At 38.7% G+C, this 24,117-nt stretch overlaps 1 protein-coding gene across 12 annotated transcripts in view; it reads left to right on the forward strand.

The window, feature by feature from the left end:
* wu:fc02b11 overlaps positions 1-24,117 on the forward strand; it is a 643,013-nt gene that overhangs the window by 5,167 nt on the left and 613,729 nt on the right. For all 12 annotated transcript variants that reach the window (XR_015505550.1, XR_015505551.1, XR_015505554.1 and 9 more), the window contains exons 2-7: positions 552-1,214; positions 10,954-11,108; positions 14,584-15,177; positions 18,745-18,886; positions 18,990-19,180; positions 21,611-22,025. Coding sequence is in view for 7 of the 12 variants with exons in the window: in XM_087278764.1 (XP_087134890.1) it covers positions 557-1,214; positions 10,954-11,108; positions 14,584-15,177; positions 18,745-18,886; positions 18,990-19,180; positions 21,611-22,025 (2,155 nt within the window). In the remaining 5 variants the exon portion in view is untranslated. The remainder of the gene's footprint in view (positions 1-551; positions 1,215-10,953; positions 11,109-14,583; positions 15,178-18,744; positions 18,887-18,989; positions 19,181-21,610; positions 22,026-24,117) is intronic.

A 24,117-nucleotide genomic window follows, 5' to 3' on the forward strand; every position in this document is an offset into this window, starting at 1 on the left:
AGTTCTAGAGCCGTGCACCAATCCGAGCTTGAAGGTGGGATTGCGGGATTTGTTTACTGTAGAAAGTTGACAGAACTACTGTTTTAAACTATTATCGAGCATTTTTAGGTGCAAAGATGCAATCTGCGTGAATGTCTCCTTAATCTGCGCATGCAGTGAATATTTTGCAGTGAAAACTGGTTTACTACAAACTTATGCACTCGCACAAATGCTCCCAAATATATTGTGAGGTCGCATAGATAAAATTTCGGGTGCATATGTGACTAAGCAGTTGCTATTTCGAGCCCTAATACTGCCTCTTCTTGATGAATCACCGACTGCCTCCTTAATTGTTAGTCGCGTTGGACGAAACTTGCTAAATGACTAAATGTAAATTTAGTTCAAGGATGATGAAAGATCTCATTGGATTGAAATAGAAGACTAAATGTGAGATACCGGTGTATGCAATTGCTCAAACAGGAAGTTTATGCAACATATATTTTGAAACAGTTGACCTTTGGGGCATTTGGGTTGTTCATATAATCTGAAATGTTGATACTTTACGTTCACAGCTACCATGGTGGGTGAGCGCCGCAATGGAAACCTGCTGGTTCAGCTGGGCCCGAAGCTGCAGGCTTACCCAGAGGAGCTTATCCGCCAGCGGAGGACTCACGACGGCCAGACGGAGTATCTGATCCGCTGGAGTCTTCTGACCGTGGAGGACAGCAGCAGTTCAGGCTGCAGCAATGAGGCGAGCGGCGGTAGCGGCAGCAGTTCAGGAGTCGGTGGATCCAGCGGCTCCACCTCCGGAGAGAGCAAGACTGAGAGCATCCTCATGTGGATGTCCACCGAAGACGTCTACGCCAACTGCCCCACTCTCCTAGGCAAGCGCAAGGCGGACTCCCAGAGGCCTCTGCTGGAGGAAGAGGAGCGTCCTAGCGGCCAGTTTCCTGCAGATGTCACCTTTGATGAGGGAGAATTGTCAGACATGAAAGATGACGTGAAGAACCTGGTGCGCCGTGCCCGGAAGCAAATGGCCAAGAACAGCGACTTCGGTATAAGCATCACGCACACCATCCACGTGCTGAGCGCCTATGCCAGTATCGGCTCACTAGTAGGAGTCTTCAAGGAGACTGGAGCTCTCGACCTGCTCATGGAACTGCTCTGCAACAAGGAGCGACAAACCAGGCGCAGCGCTGGCAAGATGTTGCGAGCCTTGGCTTCTCATGATGCCGGTAAGTCTTTATTACACTGTCTATCGACTGTCATCCTTTGGATATTCTGCAGTGCTGTGTTTGAGTGGTTGTTTCCAGTGGTTTTAAGCAAAACTCTTCTCACTTCCTAGGGAGTTTCCTTTGAGTGAAATGAAACACTAAAGTAACTCTCCTTGAAAATTATAGTTGTGGTGGCTAATATATTAGACTTTACTTTTATAATTGATGCTCTCTGTTTTTTAGTGTGCTGATATTTATTTATTTTTATTATTATTTGTAAAGTGCTAAGATTGTAAATGGTCCGACTTATGTAATACATCCCGTTTTTGAGACACTGAATGTCAAAGGGTTGGTAAAATTTGATTTTAAGCATACTTAACAGGGTTTACCGTAGAGCTGCCATTTCTGGCTAAAATGAGAATCGCAATTTTTCTTTTTCTTTTTTGCCTAAAATAAAGTTCACGATTTTCTCACGATTCTGTAGATGTAAAATATTGATTAATATGAGTGGGCTATTGTTATTGTTATTCTCAAACATGTAGTAAAACAGCAATAGGCTTTGTGTTGCTGTACTGTTGGTTAAAATGCTAAATTTTGTATTGACTTGGAATGGTGGACTTGAGCAGACTTTAGATTTGTCCTGGTCATTAATGCTAATGATAATTCCGATGTTGAATTTTTGTGTTTGAGATATATGCTTACAATCTGTCATTTTCTGCTTAAAATCTGTCACTGACGTAATTTTCGTGAATAAAGACGACTTGGTGGGTATTTTTTGAATTTTGGTGGGTTTTGGATACTTTTTGGGCTGGAGTCAGTCGGCTACATCTGGCAACACTGTGCGCGCTTTCGGTTTCATTTTCACTGCTAAGAGCGGTTTACGTCCAGCGCGGCTCCCAAACGATCACTCTGTGCCACAAACTGAATGTTATTTACAACATTATTACCTGTAATTCACAGCCTATGCAGGACCTGTTCACTAAAGTAAACTTCATTCAGAGGCGCGCTCTCATCCGCCCGCCTTCCCTCTGGTAACAGCTGACGGTCAGCTCGCGTCACATGTGATTTTGCGGTCGCAAATGCATTACATGAAGATAGAAATTACATTTTTGAGGTGAACTATATCTTATAAATACAGTATGTGACTCTTTCAACACCATTTGGAGGTGTCCACGTTGCTGAACAACGTATGTAAAACAATGTGAAGACTTGTGCGGCCACCATTGCGTCTCTCCTGAACTTGAAAATATGATTGACACAATCGTAGAAATGCTGGATTAAGATCGTCTAGGGGGTCGAATCGAGATCGTGATCTTTTTACGATTAATTGTGCAGCTCTAGTTCAACGCTAAGTATTTTTTCTACTTGCCCCATCAAAAAAAGAAGTTAATAGCTATTTCTTTGCCATTGGGCAAACCATATTGTCGAGCCTTGCTTAATAAACATATGAAATATATTTCTGATTAATAGATATAACAAAAGTGACCTCCTCCCTAATTTGATGACATTTATATATAATATTTTTGCATACTATTTATAATGCTTTCAAAATGTTATATACAAGTATGAGTATATGGGTTTGATAATCTTGGATAAAAATATCATGGTTACGGGGTATTGTGATTACTGCTCTAAAATAAATTCTTTTTAAATGTCTGGGTAAAAAAAAAACTACCCCGCCCCCCATTTGAACGTAATATAATTAAATTTTGAGAAACATTTATAATATTTGGGAACATTAAACCTGTCAGGCTAAGTAATAAAATGACAACTCCTGCTGTCTTCATTTGTCTTAATTACAATTTAAAATGGCATCTTTGGATATCTTTTCTGCCGGAGATACTTTAGTACTAAAAACAACAACAAAAAATGTAGATAAAACATCTTACACATACCTTAGGAACGGTATTGCAGAAAATTTTGACGGTTTTAAAACCTTGACTTTTCCAAACCTTGGTATACCCTTAAAACGGTTATCTTTCAATGCCTAGCTGCACGATATTGGAAAAATCTGACATTGCAATATTTTGTTTCGTTGCAATATAAATATAATCCCATCAAGTAATTTGACTGGCTCTATTTGGAAAGATTTCAATATAAAGCTCGACTGGGGTGATCAAGTCTTTTTCTATGCAGTGTATCTTTATAAAACATGATAAATTACAATCATATAAATTTACGAACGAGCAAAAGTTAAATAAACAGTGCTTTTTGGTTTTCCAAATAATTTACTAATAAAATAATATTTAATAATATCTTTATATTTTAATATTGACATATATAAATTTAATTCTCTTATTGCATGTATTGATTCAGAACTACTAATAGAAGTGGCCTTAATCTCCAATTCTGAACCAGGAGATCAAACCGATGTCTTTTTGTTTTCGCCACATGATCATTTGCACATTCAAGTGCATATGGATTGTAGCGAAATGGAGTTTATTGTGGCCTGTTAACTAAAGACTCACTGTATTGGCTTCAGACCACACTGTAAGTTTAATGAAGCTGTTTTCCCGCCAGTGAGCTGTTCAGTATTGGGGATTGTGAGTCATCAGTGAAGGGCAGAGACTGTCACAGCACTCTCAGCACTGGGTGTTGGCGGTGTCTGTAGATCAAGCTGATTCTTTAAGAAGACCAAATTATGCTCTAATGTTTTCCATCTTATTTTAGAGAGTAACAGAGTTGTGCCAAAAAAGTAATTCAAGAAATTGATTCTGACATTTTCAAAATGCATCGCTGTTTACTTTTGAATCGATTCTGGGCTAGTTTTTGACAGCGGATGGTGCTCTGGGCAAGTTATTAACAGCAGATGGTGCTATAGGCTACTTTTTAACAGCAGATGGTGCTCTAGGCCCATTTTTAGAGGCAAATGGTGCTCTAGGCTAGTTTTTAACAGCAGATGGTGCTCTAAGTTAGTTTTTAATGGCAGTTGGCGATTTAGGCTATTTTTTAATGGTAGATGGCGCTATAGGTTAGTTTTTAACAGCAGATGGCGCTATAGGTTAGTTTTTAACAGCAGATGGTGCTCTAGGTTAGTTTTTAACAGCAGATGGTGCTCTAGGTTAGTTTTTAATGGCAGTTGGCAATTTAGGCTATTTTTTAATGGTAGATGGCGCTATAGGTTAGTTTTTAACAGCAGATGGCGCTATAGGTTAGTTTTTAACAGCAGATGGCGCTATAGGTTAGTTTTTAACAGCAGATGGTGCTCTAGGTTAGTTTTTAACGGCAGTTGGCGATTTAGGCTATTTTTTAATGGTAGATGGCGCTATAGGTTAGTTTTTAACAGCAGATGGCGCTATAGGTTAGTTTTTAACAGCAGATGGCGCTATAGGTTAGTTTTTAACAGCAGATGGTGCTCTAGGTTAGTTTTTAATGGCAGTTGGCGATTTAGGCTATTTTTTAATGGTAGATGGTGCTATAGGTTAGTTTTTAACAGCAGATGGCGCTATAGGTTAGTTTTTAACAGCAGATGGCGCTATAGGTTAGTTTTTAACAGCAGATGGCGCTATAGGTTAGTTTTTAACAGCAGATGGTGCTCTAAGTTAGTTTTTAATGGCAGTTGGCGATTTAGGCTATTTTTTAATGGTAGATGGCGCTATAGGTTAGTTTTTAACAGCAGATGGCGCTATAGGTTAGTTTTTAACAGCAGATGGCGCTATAGGTTAGTTTTTAACAGCAGATGGCGCTATAGGTTAGTTTTTAACAGCAGATGGTGCTCTAAGTTAGTTTTTAATGGCAGTTGGCGATTTAGGCTATTTTTTAATGGTAGATGGCGCTATAGGTTAGTTTTTAACAGCAGATGGCGCTATAGGTTAGTTTTTAACAGCAGATGGCGCTATAGGTTAGTTTTTAACAGCAGATGGTGCTCTAGGTTAGTTTTTAATGGCAGTTGGCAATTTAGGCTATTTTTTAATGGTAGATGGCGCTATAGGTTAGTTTTTAACAGCAGATGGCGCTATAGGTTAGTTTTTAACAGCAGATGGCGCTATAGGTTAGTTTTTAACAGCAGATGGTGCTCTAGGTTAGTTTTTAACGGCAGTTGGCGATTTAGGCTATTTTTTAATGGTAGATGGCGCTATAGGTTAGTTTTTAACAGCAGATGGCGCTATAGGTTAGTTTTTAACAGCAGATGGTGCTCTAGGTTAGTTTTTAATGGCAGTTGGCGATTTAGGCTATTTTTTAATGGTAGATGGTGCTATAGGTTAGTTTTTAACAGCAGATGGCGCTATAGGTTAGTTTTTAACAGCAGATGGCGCTATAGGTTAGTTTTTAACAGCAGATGGTGCTATAGGTTAGTTTTTAACAGCAGATGGCGCTATAGGTTAGTTTTTAATGGCAGTTGGCGATTTAGGCTATTTTTTAATGGTAGATGGCGCTATAGGTTAGTTTTTAACAGCAGATGGCGCTATAGGTTAGTTTTTAACAGCAGATGGCGCTATAGGTTAGTTTTTAACAGCAGATGGCGCTATAGGTTAGTTTTTAACAGCAGATGGCGCTATAGGTTAGTTTTTAACAGCAGATGGTGCTCTAAGTTAGTTTTTAATGGCAGTTGGCGATTTAGGCTATTTTTTAATGGTAGATGGCGCTATAGGTTAGTTTTTAACAGCAGATGGCGCTATAGGTTAGTTTTTAACAGCAGATGGCGCTACAGGTTAGTTTTTAACAGCAGATGGCGCTATAGGTTAGTTTTTAACAGCAGATGGCGCTATAGGTTAGTTTTTAACAGCAGATGGCGCTATAGGTTAGTTTTTAACAGCAGATGGCGCTATAGGTTAGTTTTTAACATCAGATGGTGCTCTAGGTTAGTTTTTAATGGCAGTTGGCGATTTAGGCTATTTTTTAATGGTAGATGGCGCTATAGGTTAGTTTTTAACAGCAGATGGCACTATAGGTTAGTTTTTAATAGCAGATGGCGCTATAGGTTAGTTTTTAACAGCAGATGGTGCTTTAGGGTAGTTTTTAATGACAGTTGGCGATTTAGGCTATTTTTTAATGGTAGATGGCGCTATAGGTTAGTTTTTAACAGCAGATGGCGCTATAGGTTAGTTTTTAACAGCAGATGGTGCTCTAGGTTAGTTTTTAATGGCAGTTGGCGATTTAGGCTATTTTTTTATGGTATATGGTGCTCTAGGCTAGTTTTTAACGGTAAATGGTACTCTAGGCTAGTTTTTAACTGCAGATGGTGCTCTAGGCAAGTTTTTAACAGCAGATAATGCTCTAGTCTAACAGAAGATGGCACTCTAGGCAAGTTTTTAACAACAAATGGTGCTCCAGGTTAACATCAGATGGCAATCTAGGCTATTTTTTAAAGGTAGATGGCTATCTAGGCTGTTTTTTAATGGTAGATTCGCCATAATAGTAGATGACACTGCTAGTTTCTAACAGCAGATATTGTTCTAGGATAAACTAGCTAGTTTTTTCTAGGCTAGTTTTTAATAGTAGATGGTGCTCTAGTAGAGCTGCACGATTAATCGAAAAAAGATCTCGATTCGACCCCCGAGACGATCTTAATCTAGCATTTCTACGATTCTGGCAATCGTATTTAGGCTAGTTTTTAACAATATATATCACTTTAGGCTAGTTTTTAACAGTTAATGGTGCTCTAGACTAGTTTTTAACAGCAGAGTGGCACTAGGCTAGTTTTTAACAGCAGATGCCGCTCTTAGCTAGTTTTTAATTGTACACGCAAACGCTCATGAGGAAAAGCACTTCTGAAGTCAGAGATCGATATCGAATCGGCCAATCTGTTAGTTCAAAAAATTGGAATCGGCCATTCTCTGTGCATTACTAGCATTTCTTTGTGCGACTAATATCTGCTCACTGTGATGATGTCCTACAAAAATTGAAATAAAGGAGATGCTTTATTAAAAAGTTGTCGCCAGGTTGTGGAGATGTTTTGTCTTTTAACAATTTACAAAATAAGAACTTGCAGGACTCAAAAAGCTAAAGTTATTAAATGTTGCTTTTAGTACGATTATTGCAGTTTTTCTTTGTCAAATAGGGAAATGTTGGTAATGGACCCTCTAGGAAGGGGGACTTCCAGTTCCTTCTCTCATTCTTTTGACTCTTATTCATACTCCTTCACAGGATGTGCTTATTCATCTCTAGTTCCTCTGATTGGGTTGAGGCATTTGTGTTAGTCACTGACCACACATATTTGGGCGTATGCAAGCCTGGGGATTTATTCAAACAGTATATTAGCAGTACTTGTAGAAATATAATATGACTTTTTGTACTGAGTAATGTTAAAGTACTGAGATAATGTAATATAAAGAAATCACTTTGAGATGCTCAAATATTTACTATGACAACATTAATGACTTGAATTATTGCCAGAAAGTGACCAAATTACATTGTTTCCTATGCTTTATGGTATTGTTGTCAAAATTATGAATACTGAAATATTTAAAACCAAGATATTACTTTTCTGCAGTATCCATACCTTCCTCTTTGTCTCTCAACAGTGAGTCACATAAGTCCTTGTCTCCTGCAACACTTTTATTTAGGCCAATTTAAGTAGTTTGTTTTTAATTCAGCCCACCTCAATCTAGTTTGTGCCACCAAAGTTTCACTTTGTATTAATTAAAGAGCCCCTATTATACATATACATTAAAAAAGGTCATATTTTGGTTTTAGGTTTTGTGCATGAGCAGAGGAAATCGCTAAGAAATTTGCATGCTTATATTACATGAATGCGATATCGACTTGTAATATGGCGCTCACGAAATTTGTCATTGAAATAACGGTATGGGTAATTAATAGATCTGTGTAGAAAATGCCTGTCCTGGCTAACACAGCTGGAAAAAATCCTAGAGGAAAAACTAATGTAAGTAATATTAATTCAACAATAACTCTCCAGTACCTATAGCAAAATTGTTAACATAAGAACTTGTCGATACTTTCGTCTTTTATAATGAAGTACCGATAAAGTACTGACTACCGAGTTTCGGTACCCATCCCTAAATATGTTGCTATTGTATAATCTATTTTTAGGTCCAAAATAACATTCAAATATGGCTGGGCAATTCATCAAAAAGAATCCCAAACTGAAGTTCTTGAACTTGTGCCATTTCCACATGTTCTTTTGTTTTTTTAAAATCCCATCTATACTATATCCTTTTAAGTCATAATACTGTGTGTGGAGAGAGTGAGTTCTTGTGAGTCTCACTGACAGCTCAGTGAGAGTGTTGTTCATATGCCAACAGCCAAGCTAAGTGTTATTCCTTTTTTTAAACCAAACATTGTCAGTGACTTGTGTGTGTAATGATTTTTTTAAAAATTCTTTAGTGGTGTCCTGCTACTTCAATGGCACAGTTGTCACGTTAAATAGCACAACCCTATTAACGACCAAAACAACAATAACTATAGACCGCTTATGTGTACGTGTGTGTAGAGCTCATTTATATAATGACATTGCCAACTACAGGCATTGCATAATAGTAATTAGTAATAGTAATAGTAATAATTTTTTTACCGATCTATGTAAAAGGGGATCACTTTGACTGTTTGACTTTTGCGTCTGTACCCAAAACTTTCATTGCTCTATCAATATGCATAATAAAATGATAGTTGGTTCACAGAACGAGCACACACCATTTTTCTATACAAACTTGTATGATACTGTAATAATATTGTTTTATTATATTGTTTAATAAAACAGTTTTTAGTATCAGATGATTATTTTCATTGTTATTACTACATTTATAATAATGTAAACATTCTGGAATGATTCATTTTCTGAATATTCATGTTAACAGCATAAAAGCAAAAACTACTACACGGTTCTAGTTGGAAAAACGGTCTGTTTGCACTTTGTATGTTTTGATTCGTTTTCCTCTTTGCCGTTGGTTTAAGGTAGTAATCCCATCCCAAAATCCTGCTCTGTGGTTTAACCAGAATTTGCCATGACAGACCAGTCCTTAAGCAAACATAGCAATGTTTAGATGGTACACTTTCAGTTTCTTGAAACTTTATAATGCTTCTTAGGAGGTGGTTGTTAAACATTGAATTAACTGTCTGTAGTATTGCACGTGCCATTTCTTATGTTCATGTTCACACATTTCTTAAACCACCATGATGACTACTGACTATGGTGTTCTGTACTCTGCTGAAACTTTGTAAACATAAGCTGAATGTGTATGGTCTTGGACTAGATGGTTTGACAAAAAGTAGTTTCTGAGAAGAACATTTAGGAATTGGCACAATTGTTGTTGGTCATGTCACTGTAAATGCTGTTGATCATATGATAACTAATAGGTTTTGTGTCAATTGCCATTGTTTCTCTAGTTGTTTAACCCCAGTCAAGCCTTTAAAAAAATGCTAACATTTAGTATTGGTCAAGGTTAGTTATTCTGCACAACAGTTTATTATAGTAATTATCTATCGTTATTTTAGTATGACTTTTCTTTGTTTACCCATAAGCTGAGCCATGTATTAGCACTGTTTACTTTTTTGCCAAGATTGGAATAGATCAATTCTTTAAACCTTTAAACATTTCTTTTTTCTCTAATATGTTCCTTGTCCAATTTTAAGTGAGTTTTTGTGTGTCTATCTGCATCTGTTTCAGATTTTTTTAAGGTTTACAAGTGTTAAATTATGCCAATAATTGTGTTTAAACTCAGTTTTGTTTTACAGATGAGCATATGGCAAATGCATAATTATAATGTGTAATATTATTGTACTTTTTTAGTACACTGCCTGTCTAAAAAAGGTTTTGTTGGACTGCTTTTAGCTTTGATTTTGACAAGCATTTGTCAAATGTAACATTTACTCCCATTTATAGTTGCATTCATTTTTTGTCATGATTTTGTATTGATCATCAAAATTCTCAATAGGGTTAAGGTCAGGGCTCTGTGGTGCCCAGTCCATGTGTAAAAATGAAAAAAAAAAAAGTGCTTCCTGAACTACTCTTACCATTTTAAGCCTGAGGGATCCTAGCATTGGCATTGTTTAATATTCCTTGGCCTTCAGGGAAGAAAAAATCCATTGATGGAATAACATGCTCAGGTACTCAGCTGACCTCATATTTTGGGTACATAATATTGATCAAAGCACTAGTCCCACAGGATTCATCCACTTCTCTTCTTACCCTGATGTGCCTATCATTCCAGAACAGAGTACTTCTGGACTCATCCGACCACATGACCTTTTTCCTTTGAGTCCAAATGACCGATCGGTGTGCTCCCTAGCAAACCGAGGACTTTTTCCTCCCCCTATTAACCTCACTGATAATTTTTTTTTTTTAATGCTACACAGCTCTTTAATCCCAGGCACTTAATTGCCACATTTCTTCCACTAAGATGATAGCTCCCCACTATCTTTTAAGTTTTTAAAAACATGTTAGACAGTTCTTAACGCAATTTTAGTAGTTTCAGTCATTTTCTTACAGGTTTTCTTTGCTTGAGGCACGCCAATAATTTGACCCCTCTGAAACGGATCATACCTTTCTACGACCACTGGATGCATCGTTCAAGACGGCAGTTTACAAAAAGAGAAGTTACTCTCTGCATCAGTAAAGATTAAATAACTCGTCACCATCTGAAACATAATCATACATGCAGCAGTCATCCAATGGCAGGCTACCTATTTGCTTAGTTAAATCCAGGTGACTCTTTTATAGACATGCAGTGTATCTTGATTTGTTATTTATTTTTTTTGTTATGTTACTACAAATTGTATAATAATACAATTATAAATGAATACAGTTTGAAGAAATCAACCCGTAAAAAAGTCAGTGTTAAGGATTCCGTTTCTCTTTCAGGGAGTCGTGCCTATGTGCTCCTGTCTCTCAGCCAGCAGGACGGCATCGAGCAGCACATGGACTTTGATAACCGCTACACCCTGCTGGAGCTCTTTGCAGAGACCACCTCCTCCGAGGAGCATGGCATCTCCTTTGAGGGCATTCATCTTCCCCAGGTACTCATCTTCCCTTCCATCTAGTCTGAATCACTCTCCAAAGATTAATGAGCTTCCTTGCTGACTGCAGTCTGTATGGGAAAATGTCTCACAGCAGCTGCGTGACACCCAAAATAATACTCCTTCCGCGAGTATACATGACACGGCACACGAATGATTGCAATAGAGTTCATGTTACTAAATCAGCTGCATGATGCTCTAATACAGTAGTCACCAATCTTTTAAGCCCAAGATCCCTGAGCTCAGCATTGCTGAAGAACTGATCAAAAAAAATCTGACAGAATTAAAGCTACATTTTGATATTTGCATTTTTAACTTGAGTCCTTTATTTTACGATTTTGGAACTATGGTAAAAGTACTAGTTTAACCTACTTGAAAAATTTTAAATCGATGCATTGCAAGCTAGTAAATCGATGACTGCCACTGAATGACCCTACTTGAATAATGGAAATTTGGGTGGGAATGCCCCGTGACATTGTAATCAGGTCATGTATAGTGTCCCTAGCTATGTTTCCATCCACCTATTTTTATGAGCATTTTGGATATCCGCTTAAAAATCGGTTGATGGACATGCCAGGGTGCAGATACATTTTGAAAATTTGCATAAAAACATATGCACATAACTGAGTATGATAAACTTTTTATTCGATAAGAAAAGATGTGCATAAACTACAATGGAAACACTTTTACATAACAAATTCTAGTATGCGCGTTAAAAGGTCATGTGATTTTGTTATAAGCAATGTGATGATAAAAATGTGTGCGAATGGACAAACCAGCAGGCTGACCACATTCTAAAACACCTTAACCATTGCAGTATTAGTGTTATTATATTATTAATGACCTTCAGAATCAAGATCTTCTGTGCTCCGCGTCTCACGCCTTCAAATGCCACTGCGCGCTCACTGCGTGTCGGGATTTCCTTCTGAGGCGCAAGTCGTTTATTAAATGAAGAAAGGATTCAAGCAGCAAATTCCGTTTTTACTATAATATTTGGCGCCAGATAATTAGGAAGTGACAATTTAGTTCACTTTGATTTATTGTATGGAAACGCTGCTTTATTCGCACGTCTTATAATAATCCAGTTAATTATCTAGTTTTGCGCATAAAGTAAATTAGCATTTTTAGATGGAAACATAGCTACTGTAAACGTAAAAATAAAAGCAGATTCAAAAGTTAATAACTATGACAACTAAGGCTGGGCGATAAAATCGCTATCAATACTTATTGACCGGACACCATTGTCAGTATCGACAATAAAAATTATTCGATATGTAGCAACATATTCACACGCTTGCTCATCATGTCATCAACTGCCTGATGTTCCAATTCACATAAACGTGTGTGTATTTTGTTTTTTAAAAGACGGTATAAATAATCTTAAACGTGAGATGGGCGTGGCTATGTTTACTTGCGGCCGCACGTTTGCCTCATTCATAAAAGTGTAACATGCAGGATTTATCGTGTAAATTAATCTGTTACTCTCCAAATACATGCAAGTGGCTGGTGAACTTAGAGAATAACAGATTTATCTTTACTTTTACTTTCACTACGTGTATCTGATATGAATAAAACTCATCTGCAAATCATATTTGAATAGATGGTTAGACTTCCATAGACTTCCTTGTGTGTTTTACAGACTCTAAATGTATTGTTTTACTAGTACTTGTGTGTATTTACGTATCTAAAACATAAAATAATCATTGGGTGATTAAAAACACTGCATAATTCTGATAATATGACAAGTCTTTCTCTGGCTCAGCGCCAGACTTTTCAGTTGCCCCAAGGGTTAACAAGCTAACGCTAACTTGTCATGCTTGTCAAGCTGGATAACAAGTAAACACCAGCACCAGAGACTTTACGTTCCTCACTTCAAAACGGAACAAAAGTAGAATACTGTAGTGGTTTACCCTGCTGTTGAACTACTTCCTATTCATTCCTGTCTATGAAGCGCCGAACATTGCATCAGTGCACAAGAAAAACCGCATTCACTCCACTCGTCGCTGAACAAACTTTTTTTTTAATAATTAATCGTCCCCACGTCTCGCAAGACAACGAATTGATTATGAAATTGGTTACCACTCTTTTAGTAATCTATTTTCATTGATTTAATTGATTCGTTGTTGCAGCCCTACATTAAAAGCAAGTAAGTTTTAATCTATTTTTCTTTTCAAAGCTGTCCAAATGTGACTGTTTATATGCATCAAACTGCCGACCTGAAGTTCTTAGCGTCCTCCTTACGCATACACGCAAAGCATAATGGGTAATTTTGCATTCTATGAAAAAGGTCTATAGACTAGAGATGCGCGGATGACGGTTACAGCCGCGGAATCCGCGGATAAACCGCGGATCGGGCGGATGACGTGAAGAAAAATAATATTTTAATTAAATTTGGGCGGGTGGTGGGCGGTTGTACTGTTTTTGTACACATAGCTGGCGCACCAACTAAAAACCCTATGACTGACTTCACAGAATGAGAGGAGGAATCGGATACACTAATTCTGGATGAAGTACAGAAGTCTTCATCTACAAACTTCCGAATAGACGGATCAGCAGAGGAAAATATACTTTCCTTTTGGGAGAAACAAGGCAGTCATTCCCACGTCTACAGCACCTTGATAAGAGAATTCTATGCATTCCAGCAACAAGTGCTGCGAGCGAGTGCTCCTTCAGTGTAGCAGGGTGCATTAGAGGCCAGGCGCTCTCGTCTGAATGTTGAAATGTGTCAAAATGCGTTTTCTATTAGGCTACAATAATAATTAAAAAAAATTGTACAGTACAGTGCGTTTAATTTAGGCTATTTATTTATTTTTGTCCCTGTGCGCCAATTGGAGACGGAGTTCACTGCTGATATTCTGAGAGCTTTATAGGGGTGCTTCTCATTTCTTATTTGTGTATCCTCGTTTCCTTTCCTTGCTTTCTTTCCTCGTCTTTCCACCCCTATAGGATGCGAGGGAAGGACGCAAGGAAAAGACTCAAGGACCGAGGAATCAAATCAAGTGAAAAGACACGTCCTCGTGTTGTTTAGCGTCACTTCAAAGCGTCAATTAATGCTGGATTCGACTTGCACGTTTGGATCAACTGCATGTCATTAAAGTCATTCTCTATTTTCTAATAATCAATAAAGAAACATTCATTTAATAATAAAAAGGAATAAGCAATTCAAATAAAGAGCTCAGTCAGCAGATGGCGGGCGGGTGCGGTTTTAAAATTTGGTCAAAAATGTTAGTGCGGATGTATGGCGGACGGATGATGAGTTTTGTAATGCGGTTGCGGATGAAATAATACCCCATCCGCGCATCTCTACTATAGACACTAAAAAACACTAATAAATATGATGAAAACAACTAAATGGAAAAGCTGAAATGAGATTATATGCTAATTTAGGAGATAATTTAAAATCTACTTTTTATGTGTTATTGTTAATGATCATAAACGTATTAATCTTGTACTATGTAAAATGATTGGTTTGTAGATTCCTGGCAAGCTGCTTTTCTCGCTGGTGAAGCGTTACCTGTGTGTCACTTCACTGATGGACAAGCTGAACACAGCAGGCGTGGAGTCGACCTCTGAGCGCCAGGACGTCGGCCCCTCCTCCTCCTCCTCCTCCTCCACAGCGTCCTACCAATCAGAGCAAGCTCGAGTGCAGCGGGAGTTCGAGTTCACCATGGCCATGGCTAACCTCATCTCAGAGCTGGTGCGGGTCATGGGCTGGGACCGCAACCGACAGCTACCCTTCTCCTCCAGCAGCGCAAGCAGAGGCCTGGACGAAATTAATAACGAGATCCAGAAACACACAGTCCGCTCCATCTTTCAGCCACGCTTCTCTTCTTCCACTTCTATCATGGCCGCTACAGCGATGGCTGCAGTCACGCCACCGAAGAAGAAGAAAACCACTAATGGTTTCAAGACACGTTCTGACTTCTCTTCACGTTCAGCTTATGTGGAGTATGTGCAGGACAACCTAAAGAGTGGCATGATGGTCCGTATGCTGGAGGACTATGAGGAGGTCAGCTCCGGGGATGAAGGAGAATTTCGCTACAGTAACGACGGCTCACCTCCAGTGCAGGTTAGTGAGTTAAGCTTGCTATTAAAAGGTCTCCAGTGTAACCATGGGTGCTTCCGAAAATGTAATAGATTATTATTACACCACTTATTACAGAAACAGTACTGCTAGAAAGTTTTGGTTTTAACAAACAGAACTTAGAACCATTTCCAGGTTGGAGGAAAGTCCTTAGCCCAGGTGGAGGAGTTTTCGTATCTCGGGGTTTTGTTCATGAGTGAGGGATGGATGGAACGTGAGATTAACAGGCAGATTGGTGCAGCGGCAGCAGTAATGCGGTCGATGTACCATTTTGTTGTGGTAAAGAAGGAGCTGAGCTGAAAGGCAAAGCTTTCGATTTATCGGTCAAACTACGTTCCTACTCTCACCTATGGTCTTTGGGTCATGACTGAAAGGACAAGATCTTGGATACATGCGGCCAAAATGAGTTTCCTTCGAAGGATGGCAGGGCGCACTCTTATGGATAGGGTGAGGACCTCTGACAATCGGGAGTAGCTCAGAGTAGAGCCGCTGCACCTACACATCGAGAGAAGTCAGCTGAGGTGGCTCGGGCATCTGTTTTGGATGCCTCCTGGACGCCTACCTAGGGAGGTGTTCCAGGCATGCCCCACCGGGAGGAGGCCTCGGGGAAGACTCAGGACATTCTGGAGGGACCATGTCTCTCGGCTGGCCTGGGAACGCCTCGGGATCCCCCCGGAGGAGCTAGAGGGAAGTCTGGGGTTCTCTCCTAGGACTGCTGCCCCCGTGACCCGGCCCCAGAATAGCGGCAGAAAATAAATGAATAAATGAACTTAGAAGCTGTAATTTTATTAAATATAAAATGAAAAAATCACAGGTTGTTTTTGGTCATGTGGTTCTGGTGACAAGTGAAATTGAGATGGAGGGCAGGAAGTAAAAAACTGAATAGGAGACATAGATGTAAGTCCATATTTATTTATTCCATATTTCAAAGGAGATATAAATGGAAAATAACCACATATGTTGGGCAAGATCCTTATATCATGAAGACAGTCAAGTTTTGTACTAAACTAAAAATATTTGCCTGACATAGGCGGTATATACTGTATAAGTTATTTCGTTGTTTCGTGAAAAATACTGTAGCATAAATACTGTAGTGTTTGGAAGCATACTAAAGATAATTACTTGCATTAAACTGTCAAAGTAGTTATATTGCTGCTGTGGTACGACACAACTGTTAGTGATAAACAAACTATTTAATAGGCTTCAGTTTTCTTAGCCTTAATTGTACACCATCACAATGCACCACAGTTTACTCTAACGTTATTTGTTACAGTTTATCAGTGTTCCATACTACGGTATTCCTTAGCATTCATTAACAAAGAGTTGTACACATTATACACTATAGTGTGGTTCAAAAACATGTTTACTATAAGTTTTTTTTGCGGTTATCTTCCAGACATCATGAAGTAACAGATGAAAGCATACAAAAGCGTGAACACGTAGTCTGTTATTTATTTATTTTTGTAGGTATACCCCTATTGAATTTACTACACAACCGCTAGTGAAGTACGTTCTAAACAGTATGAATGCGAGTAGTTTAAATGGAGCTCGGACACACTACACCCGGCAATTATCATGTGACCTACCCACGCCAGTTACGTCGCTTCACTCCCATTCATGAATTCTTTCATGTGGCATCATGGGATAGCGTAGCATCCGTTGGATGCATACTTCAGAATGTCACCGGAATTACTAGGGCATCTGGGTACTTCTCGCATGCTGTTTTTTCAATACTATGAAATGAGGCATGCAACTCTGCTTGCAAACTGTTTTAACATACTATGTAGTATGGACGTGTGTGATTTCGGACTCAGCCCATGCCATTTATTCACACTGGCATTCAGAACATGCAGACTACTTATTTAAATAGTCTTTTCACAGTTTAGTATTTGCATGCACTAGGTCACATCATCTTTTGATAAAGTGTTCAGCCCTACCTTTTCATTGTACAGTGTATAATCGTTCACTCGAGTGACATTCAGCATTGTAGAACTTATTCTAGATTCCTTTGTGACCCTAAATAAAAAGTAAGTTGCTTCACTGGGTTAATTATTATTCCAAATGAACAGTTTATTTTAAATGGATCAAATATAAATATTCATTTATTTCTTCATTGGGTTTTTGACTGACAAAATGGTTGCGTTTTTTGCCCTTTTATCCTTTCTAGTAATTATCTTTTTTAGAAATTTTGCTAAACCCCAAATGCTTTTTTTGTGTGAGATTCATCAGCGAATGCACCAAAAGCAAAATGAAGCAGCGCTGCTTGTTTGAACTCACACTAATATTTGAGCAGCTCATTTCAGAAGAAACCATTGTGTTACATAAGTGATATATATTTTTCTTCTTCTCCAAATACATTCTTCTCAGTTTTATCCATATCATCCTCCATTTAAAAGATTTACCCTTAATAAAAAATTGTTGAATGTAAAAATCTAATTTTCTACTTGAAATTTTTGGCTTTTTAATGCAGGATTACTCAACAGATCACCCCAGTAATACCTTTTATCAAACAGAGCTTTTCCTGTCATCTGATGAAATAGATATTTCACAAGAAGATAAGCAATTCCACAACCTATTCATAACTTGTGTAAGAATATTCTGAAGCTAAAGCATATTTTAATAGAATGCATATTCTTAAATACATCCTACTATACATTGAAAAGGGTCTTATTTTGATTTTGGGGGTCTCCAGCAACAGGCTGATAAGCATTCAAAGTAAAAAAAAAAAACACTTGTCTTAATTTAGGTATTTATTTTACCTAATTATCCCAGCGACTCCCATATTATTCTTTCAGCTATTCATTTGTTCCCAAACCCCTCCTTAGCGCTATGCTAATCTGCGTTGATTGGAGTAAAATGCTCACCATGGCTTATCACCAATATTAAAGTAGTCCGAGTGCGTAGTAGTCCTCAGAACTCTGAAACCCCAGGGTTGCCAACATTGGTATAGTATCCAATTGCAGCTGCGGCCCGAAACAAACTTTATAGTAGTTACTAACACCACAGTACACAGTACCTGGTTCTCAGCAGTGTTATTCAGACACCTCACCCCCGAACCCCCTTTAGCTGTCCATAGTTGTGTAGTGAGGGGTTTGTGTCTTTAATAATCTACGACAGTTTGCGTTCATTGAACAGTGAGATTGATTAATAAATCCATATGAAACAGTTTCTTAAAAGTCACGTCTCGTCTTCAGTTTTCGGCTCAGGCACGCTTTGAACTCATACTACAAGCGTACTGCACCCAAGTGAACCCCGCTCTGGCACACCTCTTCCAATCGGGCCAGGGCCGGCCAACTGAACCGTGTCTGAGCCCGATTCAGGGCACTCGCACTTCTGAAACGATCTGGGGAATGGGGTCTGGGCACGGTTTGGATAGCATAGTGTTAGTAGGCTCTTAATACATAGAGCCTATGCTACTGATGTGGCATTAAAACATAAAGATATAAGATATTTCACAATATTTTATGTTACAACACTGCTCTACGTTAGATAAAAAAATGAAAAGCACCATGTTTATATTCTTCACATTCCATCATATTTTGTCTTTTGCAGGTGTACTGGAACTCCCTTTCCAGGACCTACTGGGTGCACTGGCATATGATTGAAATCCTGGGCAACGGCACTGGAGGTCAGGCAGAGAAGGAGACTCAGGAAAAGGCGTCCTCCCTCACAGAGACTCTCAAACTCACTACTGGTAAATCAAGAACCATCAAAAACTACCAACATGATTGTGTTTGCTCTGTATGTGTGCCCATCTCCGTTTATGAGTTTTCTTTTGTGTTTTGTGGACGTGGCAGTGAGTCAGACGTTCTTCTCCAAGCCCCCCGGTGGGCTCTACTCATTGCCTTATCTAATGGAGGGCTCGCATGGTGACGCAGGCCGCCTGAGCCGCGCTGAGTGGTGGGAAGTGCTCTTTTTCATTAAGAAGTTGGAACCCAAGCAACAACAGGAGGTCAACAACATCCTACGACAGAGCCTTGATGAACCGGTACTCATCATTTCCAAAGCCTGTCTTTTGTGTCTGGTTTTGTGGGCCGACGTTCTCAAAGATTAATAAATGTAGTGATGTTTGTTTGTAAATGCTTTGCTGGTGGCATCATTGCAAAGGGAAAATGTTTTACTGTAAAAAGCAGGCTAGGACTATAAATTGATAAATCAATTATTTAATATAATCATTTATCGATTTAAAGTAATATACAAGGGATTGGACAATGAAACTGAAATTTTGGAGGTTTCATGGCTTAATTGTTGGAGGTTTCATGGCTTAATTTGACCCGCTTGGTGGCCAATCTTCATTGATTGCATGTTTAACACCATTAGGAGCAGAGTGTGAAGGTTAGATTAGCAAAGTAACTGCACAGTATTGCTTAAAATATTCCAATGCACACAACATCATGTGTGACATGTCAGTACTCAAAAGAGGATAAATTCTTGGCATCTGGGAGAGTTATGGTGTGGAGAAGCCCAAAAGAAACGTACTACCCAGACTGTTGCATGCCCAGAGTGAAGCATAGGGGTGGATCAGTGATTGTTTGGGCTGCAATATCATGACATTCCCTAGACCCAGTACTTGTGTTAGATGGGCGGGTCACTGCTAAGGACTTCCAAACCATTCTGGAGGACCATGTGCACCCAATAGTTCAAACATTGTGTCCTGAAGGCGATGCCTTCTTTCAGGATGGTAATGAACCAATGCACAGAGCAAGACTGGTGACAGAGTGGTTTGATGAACATGAAAGTGAAGTTAAAAATCTCCCATGGCCTGCACAGTCACCATATCCATATATTATTGAGCCACTTTGAGGTGTTTTGAAGGAGCGAGTCAGGAAATGTTTTCTTCCACCAGCATCATGTAGTGACCAGGCCGCTATTCTTCAAGAAGAATGGATCAGTTTCTTCTGGCCACTGAGCAGGACTTGTATCTATCATTCTCAAGACAAGTCGAAGTTGTATTAGCCACAAAAGGAGGCCCTCCACCATACTAATGAATTATTGTGGTGCAAAACCAAGTGTTTCAGTTTCATTATCCAACTCATGTACAATAGTCGAGTCTAGGATGTGCACGTGTGCAGCCATGTGAGCAAATAGATGAAGGTCTATATTGCAGTTTCAATGCAGCTACAAATGGCTCTATGTCAGAGGTCTCAAACTCAATTCCTGGAGTTCCTTAGTTAAAGTCAAAATTATTCGCCCTTCTGTGAATTTGTTGTTATATAAATATTTCCCAAATGATGTTTAACAGAGGAATTTTCACAGTATTTCCTATAATATTTTTTTCTTCTGTAGGAAGGCTTATTTGTTTTATTTCAGCTAGAATAAAAGCAGGTTTTAATATTTTGAAACCTATTTTAATAGCTCGATATTATTAGTCCCCGTCAAGCAATATATATTTTTGATTGTCTGCAGAAGAAACTACTTTTATATAATGACTTGCCTAATTAACCTAATTAAGCCTTTGTGTCAGTTTAAGCTGAAAACTAATATCTAGTAAAATATAATGTACTGTCATCATAGCAAAAATAATATAAATCAGTTATCAGAAATGAGTTATTAAATCTGTTATGTTTAAACTGTGCTTTAAGCATCTTCACTGTATTTTTGATTTTATTATTGATTAATAATAAAAACAGTCGGCAGCAGCAGGGATATTGCGCACTATCACTTTAAGAATAGTGCGGCTCTGATATGGTTTCTCTTTCACGTGTCTTTTGATTCTCAACTTGTGTGTTTATTAAACAAATGAGGGTTAGATGTGCGTGTGTGCTCTGCTGTCCGAGGTCAAGCGCGGCGCGCGCGCAAACACACATACACACACACACGCTACCTGTTCGAGGCCGAGCACGGCGCGCGCACAGACAACAGCATGTGCTCTTTTGCGCTTTTAAAAATATGAATGATGCCTATCCCGTGCTGCAAAAGTTACATTACAGCACATGCTTTTAGTCATTTTCACGTGGAACTGAGCTTTGCACAGCAGCACATGTGTACAACTGGAAAGGGGGCGGTATGTGATGGAATAATCGTTTATTTCGATTAATGGTTTTTCATAATCGTTACAAGCCAAAATCGAAATCAGACTTTCGATTAATTGCACACCCCTAATATTTATTTATATATATATATATATATATATATATATATATATATATATATATATATATATTACATTACTCTTTTGTTGCTTTAAATTCACTCTTGGTGATTGTCAGAGACTTGTTTAAAAAAAATCTTGCTAACATTTTAAACTTTTAAAGAGTAGTGTAAAGTGTGTTGTATTTCATGTAAAGTGCATTATATTGACCACTGACGCTTGGATTTCAGTGTTGGACCATTTGCACAGAAAATAAATGTCGTTTAAATGAGCTTGTTTAAGGGTCGCTTCATTAGTTCTCCTCTTTTCTCTCCTGGTATTTGTTAGATGGTTGAGCTTGACGAGTCCACTCTCATTCAACTGTCCCTCACGGGCGAGGTGGCGCAGAAAGTCCTCCACTACCTGAAACAGAATCTGCAGGCGTCCTGTCTAGGAGACCTGCTCTGCTCCCACACCTTCATCAAGCATTACCTGAGCTGCGGTGGTGCCGGCCTCGAGGATGAAGAAATGCTGATGGACGGCTCATTTGGAGGACAGGGAGCTTCATCGTCTTCATCATTATCTTCAGCCACAGTCTCGTCGTCCTCTTCCTCAGCCTCTTCCTGCACCATGGGCTCGGTGTCCAAGAAAGCCAAGAAAGAGATTGTGGCAGACCCCGTCAGCTGTGGGAATGAGAAGGAGAACGAGCTTCCCAATGAAGACGACAGCAAGTATCCTGATGACCTTGAGGAGAAGATGAAAGGCAAGACTTTTTGTGTTGTTGCTGTTAGAAAGACAGTAACGTCTATACAAATTGTAACAGTTTAAGATAGTTTTCACACCTTTCTTATTTAGTTCAGTTGAATTGCACGAGTTCGTTTTCCCTCTTGGTGTGGTTCGTTGTGAATGTAGAAATTGCAAATGAGTACGCACCAAAAGTGGACCAAAAAAGCGTACCAGGACCTCCTTGAGGAGATGGTCTCGGTAGGCTTTTAAACAGACCCTGGAGTGGTTAGTTTGTGTTTAGAATATGATCCGAACTAAAACAGACCCAGCTACAAAAAGTTCTGCGCCTTTTTGGACTAGTTTGATCTGTGCATTATGGGATGTGGAGGGAAAATAATTATTGACAGCCCTTTACCAACAATTTTAAACGGAGAGATAGAGGGAAAAACATTAACTGAAGAATTGTTGGGAATATTTCCAGAAGATGACCATGTCACAGTTTAGCAAAGTTCCTTCACGCCACCATCTTAAGCTACTTGTGATGCGCCTTTGCTGTTTGCTTTGCATTAAAACATCGTTTTCCAGCTGCAGCCACGCTTCATTTTCAAAATGTATAGTTTGTCTAAAGCACAGGTATCAAACTCAGTTCCAAAAGGGCCGCAGCTCTGCACAGTTTAGTTCCAACCCTAATTAAACACACCGGATCAAACTAATTGAGTCCTTCAGGCTTGTTTGAAACCTACAGGTAAGTGTGTTGGAGCAGGGTTGGAACTAAACTGTGCAGGGCTTCGGCCCTCCAGGAATTGAGTTTGACACCCCTGCTCTAAAGTGATGTATACAAACTATAGAGTATACTATGAGCAGGGATGCAATCAGCCAGCGCAGTCGTAGCTCCTTTGTAAAAAGCGACATTTTGTGTCTGCCGGTTTGTTTACTTGCGGGAGTTCCATTGGCATTTTCCCGCAAGTTAATTCTGACCAATTGAAAATGCGTTCAATAACATCTGGCCAATGAGTGATGTTTTCCAATGTAGTTTGGATTTTGTCACATGACTGCATTTTGGTTCTATTCAACTGGTTTGGACCAAAGCAGTCAGTTTGGTGTGAAAAGGAAGACAAATGCTACAATGTATATTTGTTGCTCTTGGTCCAGACCAAATGAACTGAACCACAGATGGGACAGCACCCTAATTTTCCGTACACTAATTGATCAAGATAATCACAGGTTTAGCACATTACAACCATGATAAAGAAGTAGGCTAATTGTATGGTTTCTGTAGTACAGTGTTTCTCAACTGGTGGGAACATTTTCAGTGGGTCGCAGAGAGTGTGATCAAAAGTTTATTTTTTTTACTTATTTTGCTAATATCTGACTTTTATTTTGAAATGCGCTTGCGACAACCGTACCGTTTGAGATGCAAAATTTCAGCGTAAGTACGACCCGGAATATGTAAAGTGTGGATTTACAAATATTGACTACAAAAAAGGCTTAAAACCTCAAGTGTGTCATATGTAGTGAGGTGCTCTCACAAGAGAGCATGAAACATTCTAAATTAAAACGACATTTAAAAACCAAACATCCTAGTTGCAAGGACAAACCTGTGGACTATTTTCAAAGACTACTCCAAGAGCTGAGGGTATCACAAAAGTACCTAACATCTTTGTTCAAAACAAGTACAGGCACTCCGCTCATCTTACTGTGCTCACCGTATAGCCAAGGCCAAGAAAGCCCACACAAAAGCAGAAGAGCAAATAACTGTTGATTATTATAAAAATGGTTATGATTATTTTAATCATTTTACTTTAGATTGCTGGTTTGTTTTGTTCAACCGGATCAGCGTTAAAGTTTTATTAACAGCTCAATTTAGTTAAAGGTAACTCAACTTTTCCTTACCCTAACCACTGTTTACAGTATTTGACGTTTTTACTTTGTAATATTTCTATAATTTGATACATTTTGTTAAATGACAGCAGTAAAATATTGTTTATTTGCAAGTCTTGGTGATTTTATTATGATTTATCTGTCACTACTTGTGTATGTTAACAAATAAATACAAATGAATTATAATTCCTAAAATTATATTATAGTTCCTAGAAATTTGGGTCGCGGCCTGATGACCATGTAAAAAT

This window comes from Danio rerio, chromosome 13 (assembly GCF_052040795.2).
Source record: "Danio rerio strain M-AB ecotype USA chromosome 13, GRCz13ab, whole genome shotgun sequence".
Classification (NCBI taxonomy): domain Eukaryota; kingdom Metazoa; phylum Chordata; class Actinopteri; order Cypriniformes; family Danionidae; genus Danio; species Danio rerio.